The following is a 19,258-nucleotide window of genomic DNA, read 5'->3' on the forward strand; positions in this document are numbered from 1 at the left end:
GGGCATACCAAATCCTCGGTATTGTTTAGAGGACATCCGTCCATGCCACTTATGGAGTCCGTGCCATCCGTACACAGGAGGTCCAGCAACTTCTGATAGATATATGACCCAAATGAAAGTGAAGCATCATGTTGAATTATTTGGTTTGTTCATGCCTGAATGAGTATGCAGTAAATTGAGGGAGAAGGTGAGATGAAGGAGGCTTGTTAGCAATGGGTGAAAAACATTTTAAAACAATATTTAGATATACAATACCTTCAAAAATTGACCAGAAAGATGAAATAAAAATGGCAAGGATGTATAATTGTTCGGAAAATCTTGATGTAAATTCATCGGTTTGACTACATCACCAATTGTTAACAATACACAACTGAAAGAAAGGCAAGCACATGCAGTACGTTTTAATTTTTATAAAATATTATAAATCTACAAATCGATTTAAAGAAGCAGCAAATATCTAGAGCGGCACTCAGTAGATCGCAAACCTCCCCCAGGCTGAACAGTTGATGCTTTGTATCCCACTGATGGGTCTGATTTGGACCCGGACCTGAACCAAAATTGAATCGGCTTGTTCGTGTCGCATAACCAACTGATCCACCAAGTTTTGTCATAATCCGTCCATAACGTTTTGAAATATCATGCTATATATTAGTTTTAGCCCTCTCATTTAAATGGTGAAGAATCGCTGAAAAATGATCAAACCCGAATCTTCACCAAAATCTGATCATTTCGTCCTGGTCACACACCCAACCTCTCCACCAAATTTCATCCAAATCCGTCCACAATTTTTTTTGAGATATCCTGTTCACAAACAGACAGGTGTGAACATTATGCAATTTTACTACACATAATATATAGATTGGAATCGTAGGAAGTTTTTTCCCCTCAAGAAATTAGAATCGTTGGAAGTTTTTGGCGTTAAAATGAAAATGTAATCGGGCACAAGGTATAAAACTAGTTGGCATCATGTGGTGTTGCTGTCAATGACGTGACTGATGTTGCTGTGAGAATTACTACAAATCACCCTTGGACAGCCAGTCGTGCCTTCCGATTGTGATTTCCGCTGGACCAAATACTTCATGCCAATGTTCACACACATTTAATCCGCACTACTAATCCCAGGGTCCAAGACAGATTAACTCGTCTGAAGCTTAAAAAAAATTTTCTGCGTGAATACACCTTAACAATTACAAGGGGAAGGATGGATGGCCCAAAAGGTTTTCCACTTTTAAAAGGCTTCAAGACTCATCTTCCAATGGCATCAGGAAACTCACCGAGCAGATGGAATAATCTGTGACTGGCCAGAAACGACATTTAGAAAGACTAATATGTGCTGACTGCTGAGTGTTGCAGGTTCCTCTGCTGAGTATTGCTGGACAACCCTCTATTCCTCCATTCTACACAAAAGGTTAAAAACAAAGAAATCGAAACAGAAAGCAGATGTTCGTTGTTGAACGGAATATTGCGAGCTGTCCATTTGGCTTGTGGCAGTGAAGGGCTTCATTCCGGTGAGGCTTATTCTGTTGTAATTCTTCGGTCATGCTGTGTCATTTCTTTCTCTTCTTCTTCATCCAAACAATACTTGGTAACATCATGGCTGTGTGCGAATCTGGTAATCTGGAAAAAGAAAATGAGAAGAGCTTGAGAAAAAGGAGAAGATGAAGAAAAGGCTGATTATTTGCTTGTTTCTTTATCACGACCATCTCACATCCTCCCCCTTCCATACCCACAATTATTTCTATCCCTATTCGTAATTTGTATGCAGCCTGTCGCTGCTGTTTGCGTCATTTTGTAGAAGCGCAGCTGTGCCAATGATGCTGAGAAAGAAAAAGAACCACCTTTGGAGGCCATTTTTCCCTGCAGAGCAGGGGTTGCCCTTTTTCGGGCACCGTGGTCCCCTTTTTGAAGCAATGTTTTATGGCCGGATGCTCTTGCTGCCGCCAACCCTGTTAGTCGCCTCTTGCGGCACACAGGGAATTACCAGTGAACTGGCACTCATTTTTCCGACCTTGGAACGATGACAGGTTGAATCAACCCACCTGGTGTTATTTCAACGGCACGACAGGGACTCAATCTCAGGACTCGAAGATCTTAATTAAGCCAGCCACCCGATCCACCTTATTCGTTGCTTAGACTAAAATGTTCTGACTGCCGCTTTTACAAGACAATATACACGAGTAGCCATCAAAAAGAATGCCTCTCAACTCTTGGGATTAAGGTTTAATACTCATGGTTTTGATGTTTAAGCTCTCAACTCTTGGAATTAAGGTTTAATACTCATGGGTTTGATGTTTAAATTCTCAACTCTTGGAATTAAGGTTTAATACTCATGGGTTTGATGTTTAAGTTCTCAACTCTTGGAATTAAGGTTTAATACTCATGGGTTTGATGTTTAACTCTTGGAATTAAGCTCTCAACTCTCAACTCTTGGAATTAAGCTCTCAACTCTTGGAATTAAGGTTTAATACTCATGGGTTTGATGTTAAAGCTCTCAACTCTTGGAATTAAGCTTTAATACTCATGGTTTTGATGTTCAAGCTCTCAACTCTTGGAATTAAGGTTTAATACTCATGGGTTTGATGTTAAAGCTCTCAACTCTTGGAATTAAGGTTTAATACTCATGGGTTTGATGTTAAAGCTCTCAACTCTTGGAATTAATGTCTAATACTCATGGGTTTGATGATAAAGCTCTCAACTCTTGGATTAAGGTTTAATACTCATGGGTTTGATGTTAAAGCTCTCAACTCTTGGAATTAAGGTTTAATACTCATGGTTTGGATGTTTAAGCTTTCAACTCTTGGAATTAAGCTTTATAACTCATGGTTTTGATGTTGAAGCTCTCAACTCTTGGAATTAAGGTTTAATACTCATGGGTTTCATGTTAAAGCTCTCAACTCTTGGAATTAAGGTTTAATACTCATGGGTTTGATGTTAAAGCTCTCAACTCTTGGAATTCAAGTTTAATACTCATGGATTTGATGTTAAAGCTCTCAACTCTTGGAATTAAGGTTTAATACGCATGGGTTTGATGTTAAAGCTCTCATCTCTTGGAATTAAGGTTTAATACTCATGGATTTGATGATAAAGCTCTCAACTCTTGGAATTAAAGTTTAATACTCATGGGTTTGATGTTTAAGCTCTCAACTCTTGGAATTAAGGTTTAATACTCATGGGTTTGATGTTAAAGCTCTCAACTCTTGGAATTAAGGTTTAACACTCATGGTTTTGATGTTTAAGCTCTCACCTCTTGGAATTAAGGTTTAATACTCATGGTTTTGATGTTTAAGCTCTCAACTCTTGGAATTAAGGTTTAATATTCATGGTTTTGATGTTTAAGCTCTCAACTCTTGGAATTAAGGTTGAATACTCATGGTTTTGATGTTTAAGCTCTCAACTCTTGTAATTAAGGTTTAATACTCATGGGTTTGATGCTAAAGCTCTCAACTCTTGGAATTAAGGCTTCATACTCATGTGGTTGATGTTTAAGCTCTCAACTACTGCGATTAAGGTTTAATACTCATGGGTTTGATGTTAAAGCTCTCATCTCTTGGAATTAAGGTTTAATACTCATGGTTTTGATGTTAAAGCTCTCATCTCTTGGAATTAAGGTTTAATACTCATGGGTTTGATGTTAAAGTTCTCAACTCTTGGAATTAAGGTTTAATACTCATGGGTTTGATGTTTAAGTTCTCAACTCTTGGAATTAAGGTTTATTACTCATGGGTTTGATGTTAAAGCTCTCAACTCTTGGAATTAAGGTTTAATACTCATGGGTTTGATGTTTAAGTTCTCAACTCTTGGAATTAAGGTTTAATACTCATGGTTTTGATGTTTAAGTTCTCAACTCTTGGAATTAAGGTTTAATACTCATGGGTTGGATGTTAAAGCTCTCAACTCTTGGAATTAAGGTTTAATACTCATGGGTTTGATGTTTAAGTTCTCAACTCTTGGATTAAGGTTTAATACTCATGGGTTTGATGTTTAAGTTCTCAACTCTTGGAATTAAGGTTTAATACTCATGGTTTTGATGTTTAAGTTCTCAACTCTTGGAATTAAGGTTTATTACTCATGGGTTTGATGTTTAAGTTCTCATCTCTTGGAATTAAGGTTTAATACTCATGGGCTTGATGTTAAAGCTCTCAACTCTTGGAATTAAGGTTTAATACTCATGGGTTTGATGTTAAAGCTCTCAACTCTTGGAATTAAGGTTTAATACTCATGGGTTTGATGTTAAAGCTCTCAACTCTTGGAATTAAAGTTTAATACTCATGGGTTTGATGTTAAAGCTCTCAACTATTGGGATTAAGGTTTAATACTCATGGGTTTCATGTTTAAGCTCTGATCTCTTGGGATTAGGGTTGAATACTTATGGGTTTGATGTTAAAGCTCTCATCTCTTGATGAGATGTCAACTCAACTCTTGATGTCTTATCTTCCCCCCATCCAATACCTTGATCTTTTCTACCCCAGTTAATTCACCCCAGATCCACTTTTCTGAAATACCGACTTCTTTCCTGGAAGTTCTAGCTGTGTCCATGTGTTTTTTTACCTCTCCCACCCCCAACCCCCCTTCCCATGACTCATCCCCCCAAGCCCTCTCCCTCCCACAGATCTCCCAATGTCCCTGCTCTCAAATGTTGTACTTGTGTGCTTTCCCCTCTCTCCCCATCTTGTCTCCTGCTCCCTTTATTTTGTCCTATGTGTACGTTTGTTTTTTGTCATTAATGTTAGCTCTTACACGAGCCTCGATCTTGTACACAAAAAAAAAAAAAACCCTTGGAATTAAGGTTTAATACTTCTGGGTTTGATGTTTAAGCTCTCAACTCTTGGAATTAAGCTTTAATACTCATGGGTTTGATGTTTAAGGCTTAAGTTTAAACTTAAAGTTTAAACTCATAGGTTTAAGGTTTAATAGTCATGGGTTTAATGCTTAAGCTCTCAACTCTTGGGATTGAGGTTTAATAGTCAGGGTTCATGTTTAATTTCTCAACCGATGGGTTTATGGTTTAATACTCATGGGATTATGGTTTAATACTCATGGGTTTTCGATTTAATACTCATAGGTTTAAGGTATAATACTTGTGGGGTTTAGATTTAATACTCATGGGTTTAAGGTTTAATACTTATGGGTTTTAGATTTAATACTCATGGGTTTAATGTTTAATATTTATGGGAGTAAGGGGTCATACTCATTCGTTTAAAGTTTAATACTCATTGCTTTAATGTTTAAGCTCTCAACTCATGGGATTGAGGTTTAATAGTCAGGGTTCATGTTTAATTTCTCAACCGATGGGTTTATGGTTTAATACTCATGGGATTATGGTTTAATACTCATGGGTTTTCGATTTAATACTCATAGGTTTAAGGTATAATACTTGTGGGGTTTAGATTTAATACTCATGGGTTTAAGGTTTAATACTTATGGGTTTTAGATTTAATACTCATGGGATTAACATTTAATACTCATGAGTTTAAGGTTTAATACTCATGTGTTTAAGGTTTAATACTTACGGGTTTTAGATTTAATACTCATGAGTTTAAGCTCTGCAGAATAAAGTGAAGTAAAGAAAAAGGCAAAAGGGTAAAGAGAAAGAGATATAAAGAAGGAAAAGAGAAACGCACCTCCACTCTGCGTGATGTATCGAACCCAAGGCAGAGCCTGGTATCCAGTTTTCTCGACAATCTTCAGGTATCGTACCTAGGAAAAGCAGCATAATGCTATTCGTGTAACAAGACAATAAAGTGAGAAAGAGACAAATGTAGACAATAACATTCTTTGGGTAACAATTACTTGTACCATACATGCTTACAACATATATATGAAATATGTAGATGAATAGAGATGTCATCAAATGGAAAAGGTTCATACAATGAAAAAGTTCAGATTTGGAGGAAAGCGAGACCTGAATTCCAGAAACGGTGAAGTAGGGAATGTTGAAGGATATCGAAATTGGAGGGTTCCCAGACATATCCTCGGCCTCAACACTTGGTAGTGACAGCTGTGCACGAAGCATGTGCTCCTTTCCACCCTGTGCAGATGTACCACTTTTCAAGTACAAATCATTGTGCCTCCAGCCAAGATTGATTGTATGCTGTTTTTTGTTGTTTTTATTTTTTTCTAATAAACGAGGCAACACATTTTGCATAGTTTTTTTGTTTGTTTGTTATTATCAACATGTTTTGCATTTGGCGGAACAGTGTTAACTGTGTGTAAATAGATAAGCAGAGAACATGGTATAGAGTGGGGATGGAGTTGTGTAAAGTAGGATATAGGGTCTGGTGGGGGTGGGAATGGAGCCGGATCTGATGGTGTGGGCACGGAGCCAGGTCTGGTGATGTGGGCAGGGTGCCGGGTCTGATGGTGTTGGCAGGGTGCCGGGTCTGGTGGTATTGGCAGGGAGCCGGGTCTGGTGGTGTGGCGATGGAGCAGGGTCTGGTGGTGTGGGGATGGAGCAGGGTCTGGTGGTGTGGGGATGGAGCAGGGTCTGGTGGTGTGGGGATGGAGCAGGGTCTGGTGGTGTGGGGATGGAGCCGGATCTGATGGTGTGGGCACGGAGCCAGGTCTGGTGATGTGGGCAGGGTGCCGGGTCTGATGGTGTTGGCAGGGTGCCAGGTCTGGTGGTATTGGCAGGGTGCCGGGTCTGGTGGTGTGGCGATGGAGCAGCGTCTGGTGGTGTGGGGATGGAGCAGGGTCTGGTGGTGTGGGGATGGAGCAGGGTCTGGTGGTGTGGGGATGGAGCAGGGTCTGGTGGTGTGGGGATGGAGCAGGGTCTGGTGGTGTGGGGATGGAGCAGGGTCTGGTGGTGTGGGAATGGAGGAGGGTTGGTGTTGTGGCAATGGATCCGGGTCTGGTGGGAGTGGCGGGTCTAGTAGTGGGAGGTTGGAGCAGGGTCTGGTGGTATGGAGATAGTGCAGGATGTGGTCATGTGGAGATGGAGCATGATCTGGTGGTGTGGGGATGGAGCAGGGTCTGGTGGTGTGGGGATGGAGCAGTGTTTGGCGGTGTGGCAATGGGCAGGGTCTAGTAGTGGGAGGTTGGAGCTGGATCTGGTGGTATGGAGATAGTGCAGGATCTGGTCATGTGGAGATGGAGCATGATCTGGTGGTGTGGGGATGGAGCAGGGTCTGGTGGTGTGGGGATGGAGCAGCGTCTGGTGGTGTGGGGATGGAGGAGGGTTGGTGGTGTGGCGATGGATCTGGGTCTGGTGCGAGTGGCGATGGAGCAGGATCTGATGGTGTGGGGAGGGAGCTGGGTCTGGTGGTGTGGGGATGGAGCAGCGTTGGTGGTGTGGCGATGGATCCGGGTCCGGTGCGAGTGGCGATGGAGCAGAATCTGATGGTGTGGGGAGGGAGCTGGGTCTGGTGGTGTGGGGATGGATCAGGGTCTGGTGGTGTGGGGATGGATCAGGGTCTGGTGGTGTGGGGATGGAGCAGGGTCTGGTGGTGTGGGGATGGAGCAGGGTCTGGTGGTGTGGGAATGGAGGAGGGTTGGTGGTGTGGCGATGGATCCGGGTCTGGTGCGAGTGGCGATGGAGCAGGATCTGGTGGTGTAGGGAGGGAGCTTGGTCTGGTGGTGTGGCGATGGAGCAGTGTTTGGCAGTGTGGCAATGGGCAGGGTCTAGTAGTGTAGGGTTGGAGCAGGGTCTGGTGGTGTGGAGATGGAGCAGGATCTGGTCATGTGGAGATGGAGCAGGATCTGGTGGTGTGGGATTGAAGCAGGGTTGGTGGTGTGGGGATAGAGCTGGGTCTGGTGGGAGTGGCAATGGAGAAGGTTCTGGTGGTGTAGGAATGGAACAGCGTCTGGTCGTGTGGAGATGGAGCAGTGTTTGGCAGTGTGGGCATGGCGAAGAGTTTGGTGATGTGGGGATGGGGATGGGGAAGGAGACAGGTCCTGTGGTGTGATAGGGATGTATCAGAGTCTGGTGGTATGGTAGGGATGGACCAATTGGAGATTGATGATGTGCGTTTTCAGGGTTATAATAATATGAGTTCCCTTACAACAAACTTTGATGCAGGAAGGGGTCATTAGGCCTATCAAATCCTGCTCTATTATTACCAACTTCCAGTTGCTTGTCCGTGTACTATCCTTTCAAATGGTGAGCGTGAAGCAAAGAAGCAGCACGTACCATTTTAAAAAGCCTTATGTATGACTCAGCCAGGGTTAGAACTGCCGACCAACCAGACTCAGACTGGACACTCTAACCATTATGCCATTGAGTCCGTGTTGAAAAGTATACATTTTTAAGGTTGTATAAAGAAAAGAAAACAAAGGAGGTGAGAAACTGAAAACACCTTTTCAGGTCTTACAGCATACATTGACATCTGAGAACAATGAAGAAAAATAAAAAGGATGAGTTGGGTCTGGGGATTGGGGGATTTTCACAAAGGTGATATGAAGGCCGAGGCTTTGGGACATGTATACATGAGAGGCTGTCAATAATACTCACAGGTAAAGACTTTATATTCCAAACAACAGCATTCTTTTCAGGAAGCCACTTAGCTGAGCCAGTGCTAGTCTTAAATCTGGAGAGCAGAAGACAAAGTTAATACAAGGAAACATGTCCTACAGGGCACAAGCATGGACTACCCAGCACTACTGGGGGGTGGGAGAAGAGAGAGGAGAAAGGGATGATAACCGACATTGCCTGGCCGGGTGAGTTTTTCCCAGCGGTGGTTTGAGACATGTTGGACATTAAAAAAAATCTGTGGAGTTATTTACTTCATGGTGGTTGATAATTATCTTTTGCCTGCAAGTGGTATATATATATATATTCAAAACCGCAACAATATATATATATATATGTATATATATATATATATATATATATATATATATATATATATATATATATATATATATATATATATATATTGCGGTATATATATATATAGTGAGGGTTCTCAAAACCGCAACAATATATATATATATATATGTATATATATATATATATATATATATATATATATATATATATATATATATATATATATATATATATATATATATATATATATATTGTTGCGGTTTTGAGAACCCTCACTTGTGTAAATAAATTCAACATCATTAAAGGTTAAAGGTAGCACCCCTAGTTAGTCCACAAGCAACACGTTGGCCACCATAGGATTCCAGTTATTTCATTAGTATGTGTGTTAGATAAGGCAGTGTTTCCAATAGTTGAATCTGCGTTGTGTCAATCAAATAAGAAGTAGGCCCCATTCCGTTCAGTTTGCAACCTCCCTCTCCAAGCGACGCCATTACGCGCCCTCGAGTCTGCCCATGGCCCTCCCAATTTGTTACGCGCCTTTGTTAGCAGCGTTCGCTGCCTTGAGCTGGAGCTCGCTCAAACCTAACCTGTATGCTCACGGTTTATACAATATCTCAGCTTATTGACGAGTGAAGAAGAAGACGATCCTGGTATGCACCTTCTCTGTCCTCTGCCTCACCACTGATGGATGACCAGCCATCTTGTTCAAAGGACTGATTTGTGTGTTTATATGTGTTTATGTTATCAGGTACTTCGTCACTTCTTATTACAGTGCCACATTATTTGTGTACCACATTATGTACCTGAATTTTTGTCAGCTTTTTTTGTGCAGTAAAAGGCATTGTAATGTCATAAAGTCTTTTATTTCAACCCTTTTATTTATTTTACTGATTGTGCAGTGTATGGATTGGATTGGATTATGGGATTTAGGCTGTATGACTTTTAACAAATGATGCTATTGTAGGGGTTACCTCATTGGTACATAATCCACAGGCACGGGACCAGTGGGGCTATTGATTGTATGGGCGTGGCTTGCGCTGATTGTTGGAGCCACGCCCCCGGAAGAGTGAGTTGCGTTATAAAAGATGCGTGAGTTCCGGTATGTGTTAGTTCTGTTGGAATAAAGGAGCTTTGAACAGGCCAAGAAGTGTCTCGCCCTCTCGTTGTCCGCAACTCCTACATTGGTGACCCCCTCTTGCTCCCGAACGTTTTCGGGGCTTCAAACGAACATGGCGACAAGCGCAGTTTCGATCAAACTGCCGGAGTTTTGGGAACGACAAGCGGCCGTTTGGTTTGCACAAGCTGAGGCCCAATTCGCCATTCGGAACATTTCTGCGGACGACACGAAGTATTATTATGTCGTGTCTGCGCTCAGCGGCTCCACTGTGACCAGAGTGGTGAGCCTTCTCCAGGATCCTCCGAAGGACCGCAAGTACGAGATGCTAAAGGCGCTGCTGCTCATAACCTTCAAGCGCACTGAGGCCGAGCGTGCCCGCAAACTACTTTCTCTACCCGGGCTGGGCGACTCCAAGCCATCGGAGCTCATGGACCACATGTTGTTTCTACTGGGCAGCCACTGACCATGTTTCCTCTTCAAACAACTGTTCCTGCAACAGCTGCCAGGTCAGGTACAGACAGCCCTGACCAACTCATCTGTTAAGGATTTCCGCGCCCTGGCCAGGGAAGCAGACAAGTATTTCTCCGCCAGCCAGCAATGTAGTGCGGCCGCATGGGACCCTGGCCCCGTCGAGCCTGCGCCACTGGCAGACACCATCGCGGCCGCCATTATGGCCCAGCGGCAGAAGGCCCCAGGCTTGTGCTTTTACCACGCAAGGTTTGGTTCCAAGACCAAGGCATGCCGGCCACCCTGCAGCTTCAGCGAGTCGGGAAACGAGATGGCCAGTGCTCGTTAACTGGCTTGTGCGTCGGCCGTTCGGGCAGTTTGTTGTTCATTTCGGAAACTGACTCAGGACGTTGTTTCCTCTGTGACACAGGGGCCCAGGTGAGCATTCTACCTGCGTCGGCATTGGACCGGGAGGCCGGGAGGCACGGCCCCGCCCTGGAAGCCGCAAACGGCAGTGCTATCCAGACTTTTGGCAAACGGACTGTGGCACTGTGCTTGGGCGGGCAGCGATTTACATGGGATTTTGTCACGGCGAAGGTGTCCACCCCCTTGCTGGGCGCTGATTTCAACTGCGCCAACGGCCTAATGATGGATGTTAAAAATTGGCGGCTCATCTTTTTTTTCTTTTTTTCTTTTTTTTTGAATACAAGATCGAGGCTCGTGAAAGAGCGAACATTAATCACACAGAAAGACAAACAGACACACAAAACAAATAACATCGGGAGCGGTAGACAAGATGGGGAGAGAGGGGGAAGGACACAAACACAACATTTGAGAGCAGGGACCGAGAGACATGGAGACATCGAGAAAACTGTGGGAGGGAGAGGGCTTTGGGGGGGAGGCATGGGAAGGGGGGGGGGGGGGTGGGAGAGGTATAAAACATATGGACACTGCCAAGACTTCCAGGAAAGAAGTTGGAATTTCAAACAAGGTGGATCTGGGATGAATTAGTGGGGGTAGAAAAGATCAAGGTTTTGGATGGGGGAAGATAAGAGATGGTGGTGAACAGCTGTTTTGAAGACCTGGAGGGAGGAGTGTGATTGAAGTGAGTGTGGGAGTTTGTTCCAGAGGCGGGAGAAAAGAGGAATGAAAGAGTGAAGGTGAGCAGAGAGCCGAGATTTCGGCAGTTTAACCATCAGAGGGTGGCTGGCAGATCTTGTGCGACCTGTAGGAATATTTGGGGGACAGAGCACAGAGAGAGCTGGGGGAGCAAGGCTGGAGAGGAGTCGGTAGAAGACAGAAAGACCACCTACCTGCCTGCGGTGAGTGAGTGAAAGGCCCTCAGAGATAGCTTCATCGTGGGAGATTCCAATGATTCTGAAAGCTTTGGATTCAACAGCGTGAAGCCGAGCCAGGTGTGAGGCAGGAGCACCAGCCCATAGGGGAGAACAGTATTCCATTGAGCTGCGGATGAAAGCCTTGTATGTGGTGAGGAGCTCAGGTGTGCCTAGGAAGGACTTCGCACGACGGAGGATGCCCAGTCGGCGACTGGCTTTGGAGGCCAGCTTGGAAATGTGGTTTTCCCAAGAAAGATCATGGCAGATGGTGAGACCCAAAAGCTTGAGTGACAGAACTTCTTGGAGAGGATTGTTGAGAAAGTAGATGGGAGGGTTGTCCAGTCGATCTTTTCGGAGAGACATAGTAAGAGTGTGAGATTTGTCAGGATTGAAAGACATGTTCCACATGTTTGACCAGTCTGTGATTTTGTCCAGGTCTTCAGAGAGTGAGGAGGCTGCAGACTGCCGATCTGAGGGAAGAGGAATGGAGCGGCAGAGAGTGGAGTCATCAGCAAAGAGATACAGAGGATTTTCCAGAGAGTCGGAGAGATCATTGATAAAGACCAGAAAAAGCACAGGGCCCAGCACACTGCCTTGGGGAACTCCAGCCTGAACGGGAAGGGGAGATGAGAGAAATACATTCAGGGCCACACGTTGACTACGACCAGAGAGGAAGTCCGCAAGCCATGCATGGAGATTTCCATGGATACCATAGGAGGAGAGTTTGGTGAGCAGAGCTGGGTGCCAGACCGTATCGAAGGCACGTGATATGTCAAGGGAGACAGCTCTGATTTCCTGTTTGGCATTGAGGACCTCCATCCATTGTTGAGACAGCAGAAGCAGCATGTCCAGAGTAGAGTGACCTGGTCTGAAACCAAATTGATGATCAGAGATCAAGCCATTGGAGAAGAGGAAAGATTTCATATCCGAAGCAATGATGGATTCCATGACTTTGCTGATAATTGGGAGCAGGCTGATTGGTCTGTAGTTGCAAGGATCTGTTTTTGCACCTTTTTTGTGTAAAGCGGTAATGTTTGCTGATTTCCAGGATGCTGGCAGATGACCTTGAGCAAAGGATAGGGTGAAAAGAACAGAGAGAGGGTGAGATAGAGCGGCAGAGCAGGATTTTAGGACCCGTGGGCTGATGCCATCTGGTCCAGTTGCAGAATCAGAGTCGAGGTTTGACAAAAACTCCTCCACCTTGTCAGGAGAGAAGGTCACAGAGTCCAGGAGCAGTTTGGTTCGACTGGGAAAGGTGGGAACAGAGAGAGATGGGTTTGGGACTAAGGATTTTGAGGCAAACACAGAGTTGAGGCATTCGGCTTTGTCACGTGCGATGTCAACTGTGTGGCCATTTGAGGTAAGGGAGGGGATGGAGGGGGAACAAACACCAGAAACGGATTTGACCAGACACCACCAGGATTTGGAGGAAGGAGACAGGTTTGAGAGTTCATTCTTGAGTGAGGAGAGATAGTGCTTCCTGGCACTCCTGAGGGTAGACACACACTTGTTCCGAGCTTGGTGGAAGGAACTGAGATTTCCTTCAGTTGGATTAGCCTTCCAAGAGGCAAAGGCAAGTTGTTTCAGGGCAACTGCCTCACCACAAGATTCAGTGTACCATGGACGGGAGGAAGGGTAAGACAACTGAAGGCGAGATGGGATAAATCTGTGCATGAGAGAGATCAGTTTGCTTTGGAAGAATTCCCAGGAAGAATTGATGTCAGAGGCAGTGGAGATGGGAGACCAATCCAGACGATTGATGGCTGCTTGAAGACCGTTCCAGTCGGCCTGAGTGAAATGCCAGACTCGTCGACGCTGAGGAGGCTCTCTGAGAATGGCCAGAGAGATGTCCACTTTGACAAGCACATGATCAGAAGAACCGATTGGAGCAGAAGAAGAGCAGCAGACATTAGCAGGGAAGTTAGTCATAACCAAGTCTAGAAGAGAAGATACTCCATTGGCTGAGATCCGGGTCGGGAAATTGACAGATTGTGTCAATCCCAGTGAGTCACAGAAGTCCTTTGCTGAGGTGCCATGACTGGTGAGAGAGGAACCCACACCCAACCAGGTGGCATGATGACAATTGAAGTCACCACATATGAGGAAGAGAGAGTTGGGATGAGTGGATAGAAGTTGGTCCATGTTGTCAGACAGTGAAATGTAGATGGAGTCATCACTGTTTGGGGGACGGTACAGAACACATATGAACAAAAGGTGGGAGTGGAGAGGAAGCCGTAGCCAGAGGTACTCCTGGGGGTGAGGAGGAGAGAGTGCAGTGCAAGGAGAGTGAGGAAGAGAGTTTTTGATAAAGATAGCCACCCCACCACCAGGCCGAGGCTCAGGTCTATCATACCGGAGGAGGGAGTAACCAGGAAGAGATATTAAGGAATCAGAGACATCTTGAAGGAGGAAAGTCTCTGTTAAGCAGATCAAGTCTGGATTGTCAGAAGCAACCTGTATGGAGAGATCAGTCAGGTTTGAGCGAAGGCCCCGGATGTTTGAGGCTTCGACTGTCGAAGGCTTCGACTGTCTGACGTGCCATTCAAGGACACGGGCACCACGCTACTGTGCGACGTTTCCTTGGGTCAGCCTCGCACTGCTGGAGACGGCTGGCATTAATGCAGAGACCTTCAGTTCACTTCCATGCTCGCTGAGCGGGTCCACCTTGACAAGGCTCGCGTGCACGCTCTCGACCTCTGATGAGTTCGCCGCCTCCTCACCGAGTTCCCGGGCCTTACACGGCCCACCTTCTCGGCCGTTGCTGTCAAGCACGAGGTGGAGCATCACATTCCGACCACCGGCCCGCCTGTCTACGCTCGGGCTCGACGCCTCGACCCGAGGAAACTTGCTATCGCAAAGGCAGAGTTCGACACGTTTGAGCATCTTGGCATCGTGCGACGGTCCGACAGCCCGTGGGCCTCGCCTCCACATTGCGCCGAAGCCGGGTGGCGGTTGGCACCCATGCCGGGATTACCACCACCTTAACGACGCCACTACCCCTGACCGCTACCCAATCCCGCACATCCAGGATTTTCTGCCCGCTTGGCCGGTAAAGTTTTTTTTCTAAGGTGGACCTCGTTCGTGGTTACCACCAGGTCCCCGTCCAGCTGCAGGATGTTCCTAAGACTGCGGTGATTACACCGTTCGGGCTTTTCGAATTCCTATGTATGCCTTTTGGGCTCAAAAAAACGCGACCCAGGCTTTCCAGCGCCTGATGGACAGCATGTTGCAGGATTTGCCGTTTCTGTTCGTCTTCCTGGACTGTGTCCTCATCGCCAGCGCTTCCAGGACGGAGCACATGCTTCACCTCGGAGCGCTCTTTGAATGCCTCAGTCAGCGCGGCCTGATCATTAACCTGGCCAAGTGCTTGTTTGGGGTGGCTTCAATTGACTTTCTCGCCCACCGCATCACAAAGGAGGGGGCCCGTCCCACTGCCGTCTAAAGAGGAGGCTGTGAAAGGTTTTCCGCGTCCTCACCGTCAAGACCCTGAAGGAGATTTTGGGCATGGTGAACTTTTACCATTGTTTCTTGCCCCGGGTGGCCCAGCTGAAGCGGTCCCTTTATGAGGCCCTCAAGGGCAAGCCTACCAAATGCACCAATGACTGGACCGTGGAGATGGCCACGGCTTTCACGGATGCTAAACTGGCCCTCGCCAGCGCAACCATGCTGGCGCATCCGTCGCCCGATGCACCGATTGCTCTCACCATGGACGCTTTGGACTATGCGGTTGGCGCTGTGCACGAGCAGTGGGTCAACAGGGCATGGCAGCCGCTTGCTTTTTTTAGCCAGCAGCTCCGCCCTAACGAACGAAAGTATAGTACCTTCGATTGTGAGCTCCTCGGCCTCTACCTAGCTGTCCGACACTTCCGTTACCTGTTGGAAGCCCGCCCGTTCACGGCGTTTGTGGACCACAAGCCCCTGGTTTTTGCCATGGCCAAGGTCTCGGAGCCGTGGTCTGCCCATTAACAACGCCAGCTCTCCTTCATTTCCGAGTTCATGACGGACATCCAACATGCTGCTGGGAAGGATAATACGGTCGCCGATTGTCTCTCCTGGTCCATAGTCGGCGCGGTCCATCTTGGCATCGACTACGCCCGCATGGCGGCCGATCAGATCGCCGACCCGGAGGTCCAGGCCTGCAGGGCGGCCATCACAGGGCTTCGACTCTCTGACGTGCCATTCAAGGACACGGGCACCATGCTACTGTGCGACGTTTCCTTGGGTCAGCCTCGCACCGCTGGAGACGGCTGGTGTTTGATGCCATCCACGGTCTTTCTCATCCGGGCAGGAAGGCGTCGCAAAAGTTGGTGGTGGCGAAGTTCGTTTGGCACGAATTCAGGAAGGATGTGTGCGACTGGGCCAACACCTGCGTCGAGTGTCAACGCTCGAAGGTGCATCGCCCCGAGCGACGGTTTGAGCAGGTTAACGTGGCCCTGGTGCCTTACGATGGGCCTTTCCACGTTCTGGAGACCGGGGACAAGTCCTTCGTGGTCGACATTGGCGGCAAACCGGACCACCTTTCGGTGGACCACCTCAAGCCGGCTCACTTGGACATAGACCAGCCCCCTCAGTTGGCTCAACCCCCGAATACGGACATTGCCCGTGCAAGTGAATTCTGGGGGGCGCATGTAGGGGTTACCCCATTGGGACATAATCCATAGGCACGGGACCAGTGGGGCTATTGATTGTATGGGCGTGGCGTGCGCTCGGTTGTTGGAGCCACGCCCCCTGAAGAGTGAGTTGCGTTATATAAGATGCGTGAGTTCCGGTATGTGTTAGTTCTGTTGGAATAAAGGAGCTTTGATCAATCTACAAAGCGACTCGCCCTCTCGTTATCTGCAACTCCTACACTATGGTGGAATACGGACTTGGAAATATGTAATAAGTAATATATAATAAGTCCATGAGGGGTGATTCGACTTACGACTACTTCGACTTACGACCTGCTTGTCGGAGCGGAACTCCGTCGTAACTCGAGGAGAGTCTGTATGTATGTATGTATGTATGTATGTATGTATATATATATATATATATATATATATATATATATATACATATATACATATATTCATATATATATATACTTATATACATATATATATATATATGCACAGACTCTTCTCGAGTTACGACGGGGTTACGTTCCGACATATATATCAGATATATATATTGTTACGGACGCGGTTTAGATGTTACTTTGGGCCGAGCGGATGGTCCACCGCGACCGTTACAGGATCCCCGATTGGCCCGACTCCCCCAACGTTGACCAGATCGCACCACAGATATTCAATTTGGAAACCTCTAAAGCGACCGAAAGAGAAGGAAGAGAGAAGAAGACAGAGTACGGAGGAATAACAGGATTTATTATACACACAAGCAAAAAGAAGGAGCGATCAAAGTTATTTACAAGCAATGGATGGAAGAAGCAGTCACACAGTGCATCATTAGCTTATACTAGTCAATTTACTTAACCCCAGGACAACGATTAGGACAGACGACGTTCACACTTACACGGGGGATATTGCAGGCAGGTATGGCTTGAGGATGGATGGTTGTTTTGGGAGGCAATGGAGGGTCCAGTGTGGATTGCTGCCTGGCGCGTCCTTTTCGTGGCCTGCGGCCCCTTAGCTGCCCCCTTAGCTGCAGCGCAGCTGGTCGCACGATGGCTCGCACACACCTGCTCGTTCAGGCGTCTTCCTTCTCCTCAGCAACAACGAGGGACAGCAAGCAAGATGACGGGGTCAGAGCAAGAGCACGGGGTCAGAGCAAGAGCAAGAGGAGCAAGAGCAAGAGCTGGAGGGGCAAGAGAGTGGAGTGCGTCCCGCGGCGGCTTATATGGGTTTCCTCTCCGAACCTTCGCGCACTTTCTCGGGGGTTCCCGCTCCGCCCTCTCTTAGCCAAACCCCTTGTTCTGGGTTGGATGAGCGGGGCCGACTTACTCCTCCCCCCTATGACGAGGGGGGCGACCCGTCTTCTCTAGCCACTCCCCTTGTTCGTAATGGCCGCAAATGGCGAAAACCGGTCAGCAGCTGCAGGTACTGCGCTGTCACGTTGCACAGCAGTTCAGTACTGCAATAAACGTTTGCTGTGAAAGCTCAAGTGGGGGAATCCCTGGCACTTGAGCTGCCATGGATCATCGGAGGGGCCTACGCTTTATTTCGTTTGATGCAATGCAGAGTCAATCTAGTGGGAAACACATATTTAGCCTACATAGAATAAGGAAATAAACTATTTAAAAAGATATATCGTGGCCTGTGTGTAAGTTTCATGGAATTAACTAGGAGGACGGCTGCGACCATTATTTACATTACGAGGGTGTTACACACAACAAAACCATACTTTTCACATTCGTTACACTTTCTCCAAAATTGTTACACTTCTCAAAACCGTTACACTTCTCAAATTCGTTACAATATATATATATCGGAAGAAAAATGTTCCTGTGCATCATCAAGAAGACATTTTGTCAAAAACACTCCCTGGCACTTACTGATGAATCTCTGAAAGTTTGACGAAGGTCGGTTTGGCTATCTCTGAGAAAAATGGTGACACACACACACACATCTCAGAGTTGTTGTTGCTCTTTAACAGCCACTATTATCCTACCTTGTGGGGTCGGCTGGGGGAAGCTTGGCCCAAGTCTTTCACGAACCAGCCTGGCCAGGCCTGAAATTCGCCTAGTTAGGGCAGGAATTTGGAATTTGGCCATGGTGCAGGTGATACTCGCCCACTCTTTGCGAAGGACACCATGGGATCTTTAACGTACACCAACCCATGCTGGCAGACGGGACTCCCTGTTTAGCGTCCATCCGAGGGACCGCACACACATTGATGAATCACCCTGCCTGGGAAACACCGAACTGACAGTTTACAGCTGGGTCGGGATCCAAAACCAAGGCTAGACAGCTTAGAGGCGAGTGTGCGTAACTCCTAGCCATCCTGTCAGCCCCACACAGCTCTCAGAGCATAGATGTTAAAATGATGAGGATGACCAATATCTGAAGCGAATGTTTCAGTTATGTATCACAGGATATCTTCGTCTCAAGTCTTAGACTAAGCTATACGATATGGCTCCCATGTTACCTTGGTGTGTCGGCATCACTGGGAACGGGGATAAGTATTTCAACTGCATTTGCAGTGGATCGTTTTTTGAACTGGCTCTTGGCCTAGAAAAGATACAGTTGGAGAAGAAAAGTTAATGGGAGTGGTGTGATCAAACCCATCAACATCACAAGTTTGTTTATACATACAGTCGTGCCCAAATATATTGGCGCACTTGCACTTTTAAAAAATAAGTCACAATTTTCTCGAAAAATAAGTTGAAATTGACAAAAGTATTTGGTCTCCACAATTCTTTATTTCACTGTTAATATTACAGAACCTTTGTTTTTTATTCAGAACTTAATATGTCCTTTTAAATCAGAAAATAAAAAGAAATGGGAATTGACAAAATTATTATACATATCTATATTATAATAGCCGTAGATGATTCTGTCTGTCTGTCTGTCTGTCTGTCTGTTGGGTGTCTGTCCGGGGTGTGGCTTACTCGGTTTGCAGAGTAGCTCCACCCATTCTGGGAGTGGCTTCATATAA

At 46.3% G+C, this 19,258-nt stretch overlaps 1 protein-coding gene across 1 annotated transcript in view; it reads right to left on the reverse strand.

Moving 5' to 3' along the window:
* Positions 1–386: 386 nt before the first annotated feature.
* LOC137424457 (AP-1 complex subunit mu-1) overlaps positions 387–19,258 on the reverse strand; it is a 100,006-nt gene continuing 81,134 nt past the window's right edge. The window contains exons 9-13 of the mRNA XM_068111929.2: positions 18,749–18,831; positions 8,447–8,522; positions 5,903–6,028; positions 5,622–5,697; positions 387–1,617 (exon numbers count right to left, since the gene is read on the reverse strand). Coding sequence (XP_067968030.1) covers positions 1,592–1,617; positions 5,622–5,697; positions 5,903–6,028; positions 8,447–8,522; positions 18,749–18,831 — 387 coding nt within the window. The 3' untranslated portion in view covers positions 387–1,591. The remainder of the gene's footprint in view (positions 1,618–5,621; positions 5,698–5,902; positions 6,029–8,446; positions 8,523–18,748; positions 18,832–19,258) is intronic.

Source organism: Myxine glutinosa, chromosome 1 (genome assembly GCF_964187855.1).
Source record: "Myxine glutinosa chromosome 1, kmMyxGlut1.1, whole genome shotgun sequence".
NCBI classification, from domain to species: domain Eukaryota; kingdom Metazoa; phylum Chordata; class Myxini; order Myxiniformes; family Myxinidae; genus Myxine; species Myxine glutinosa.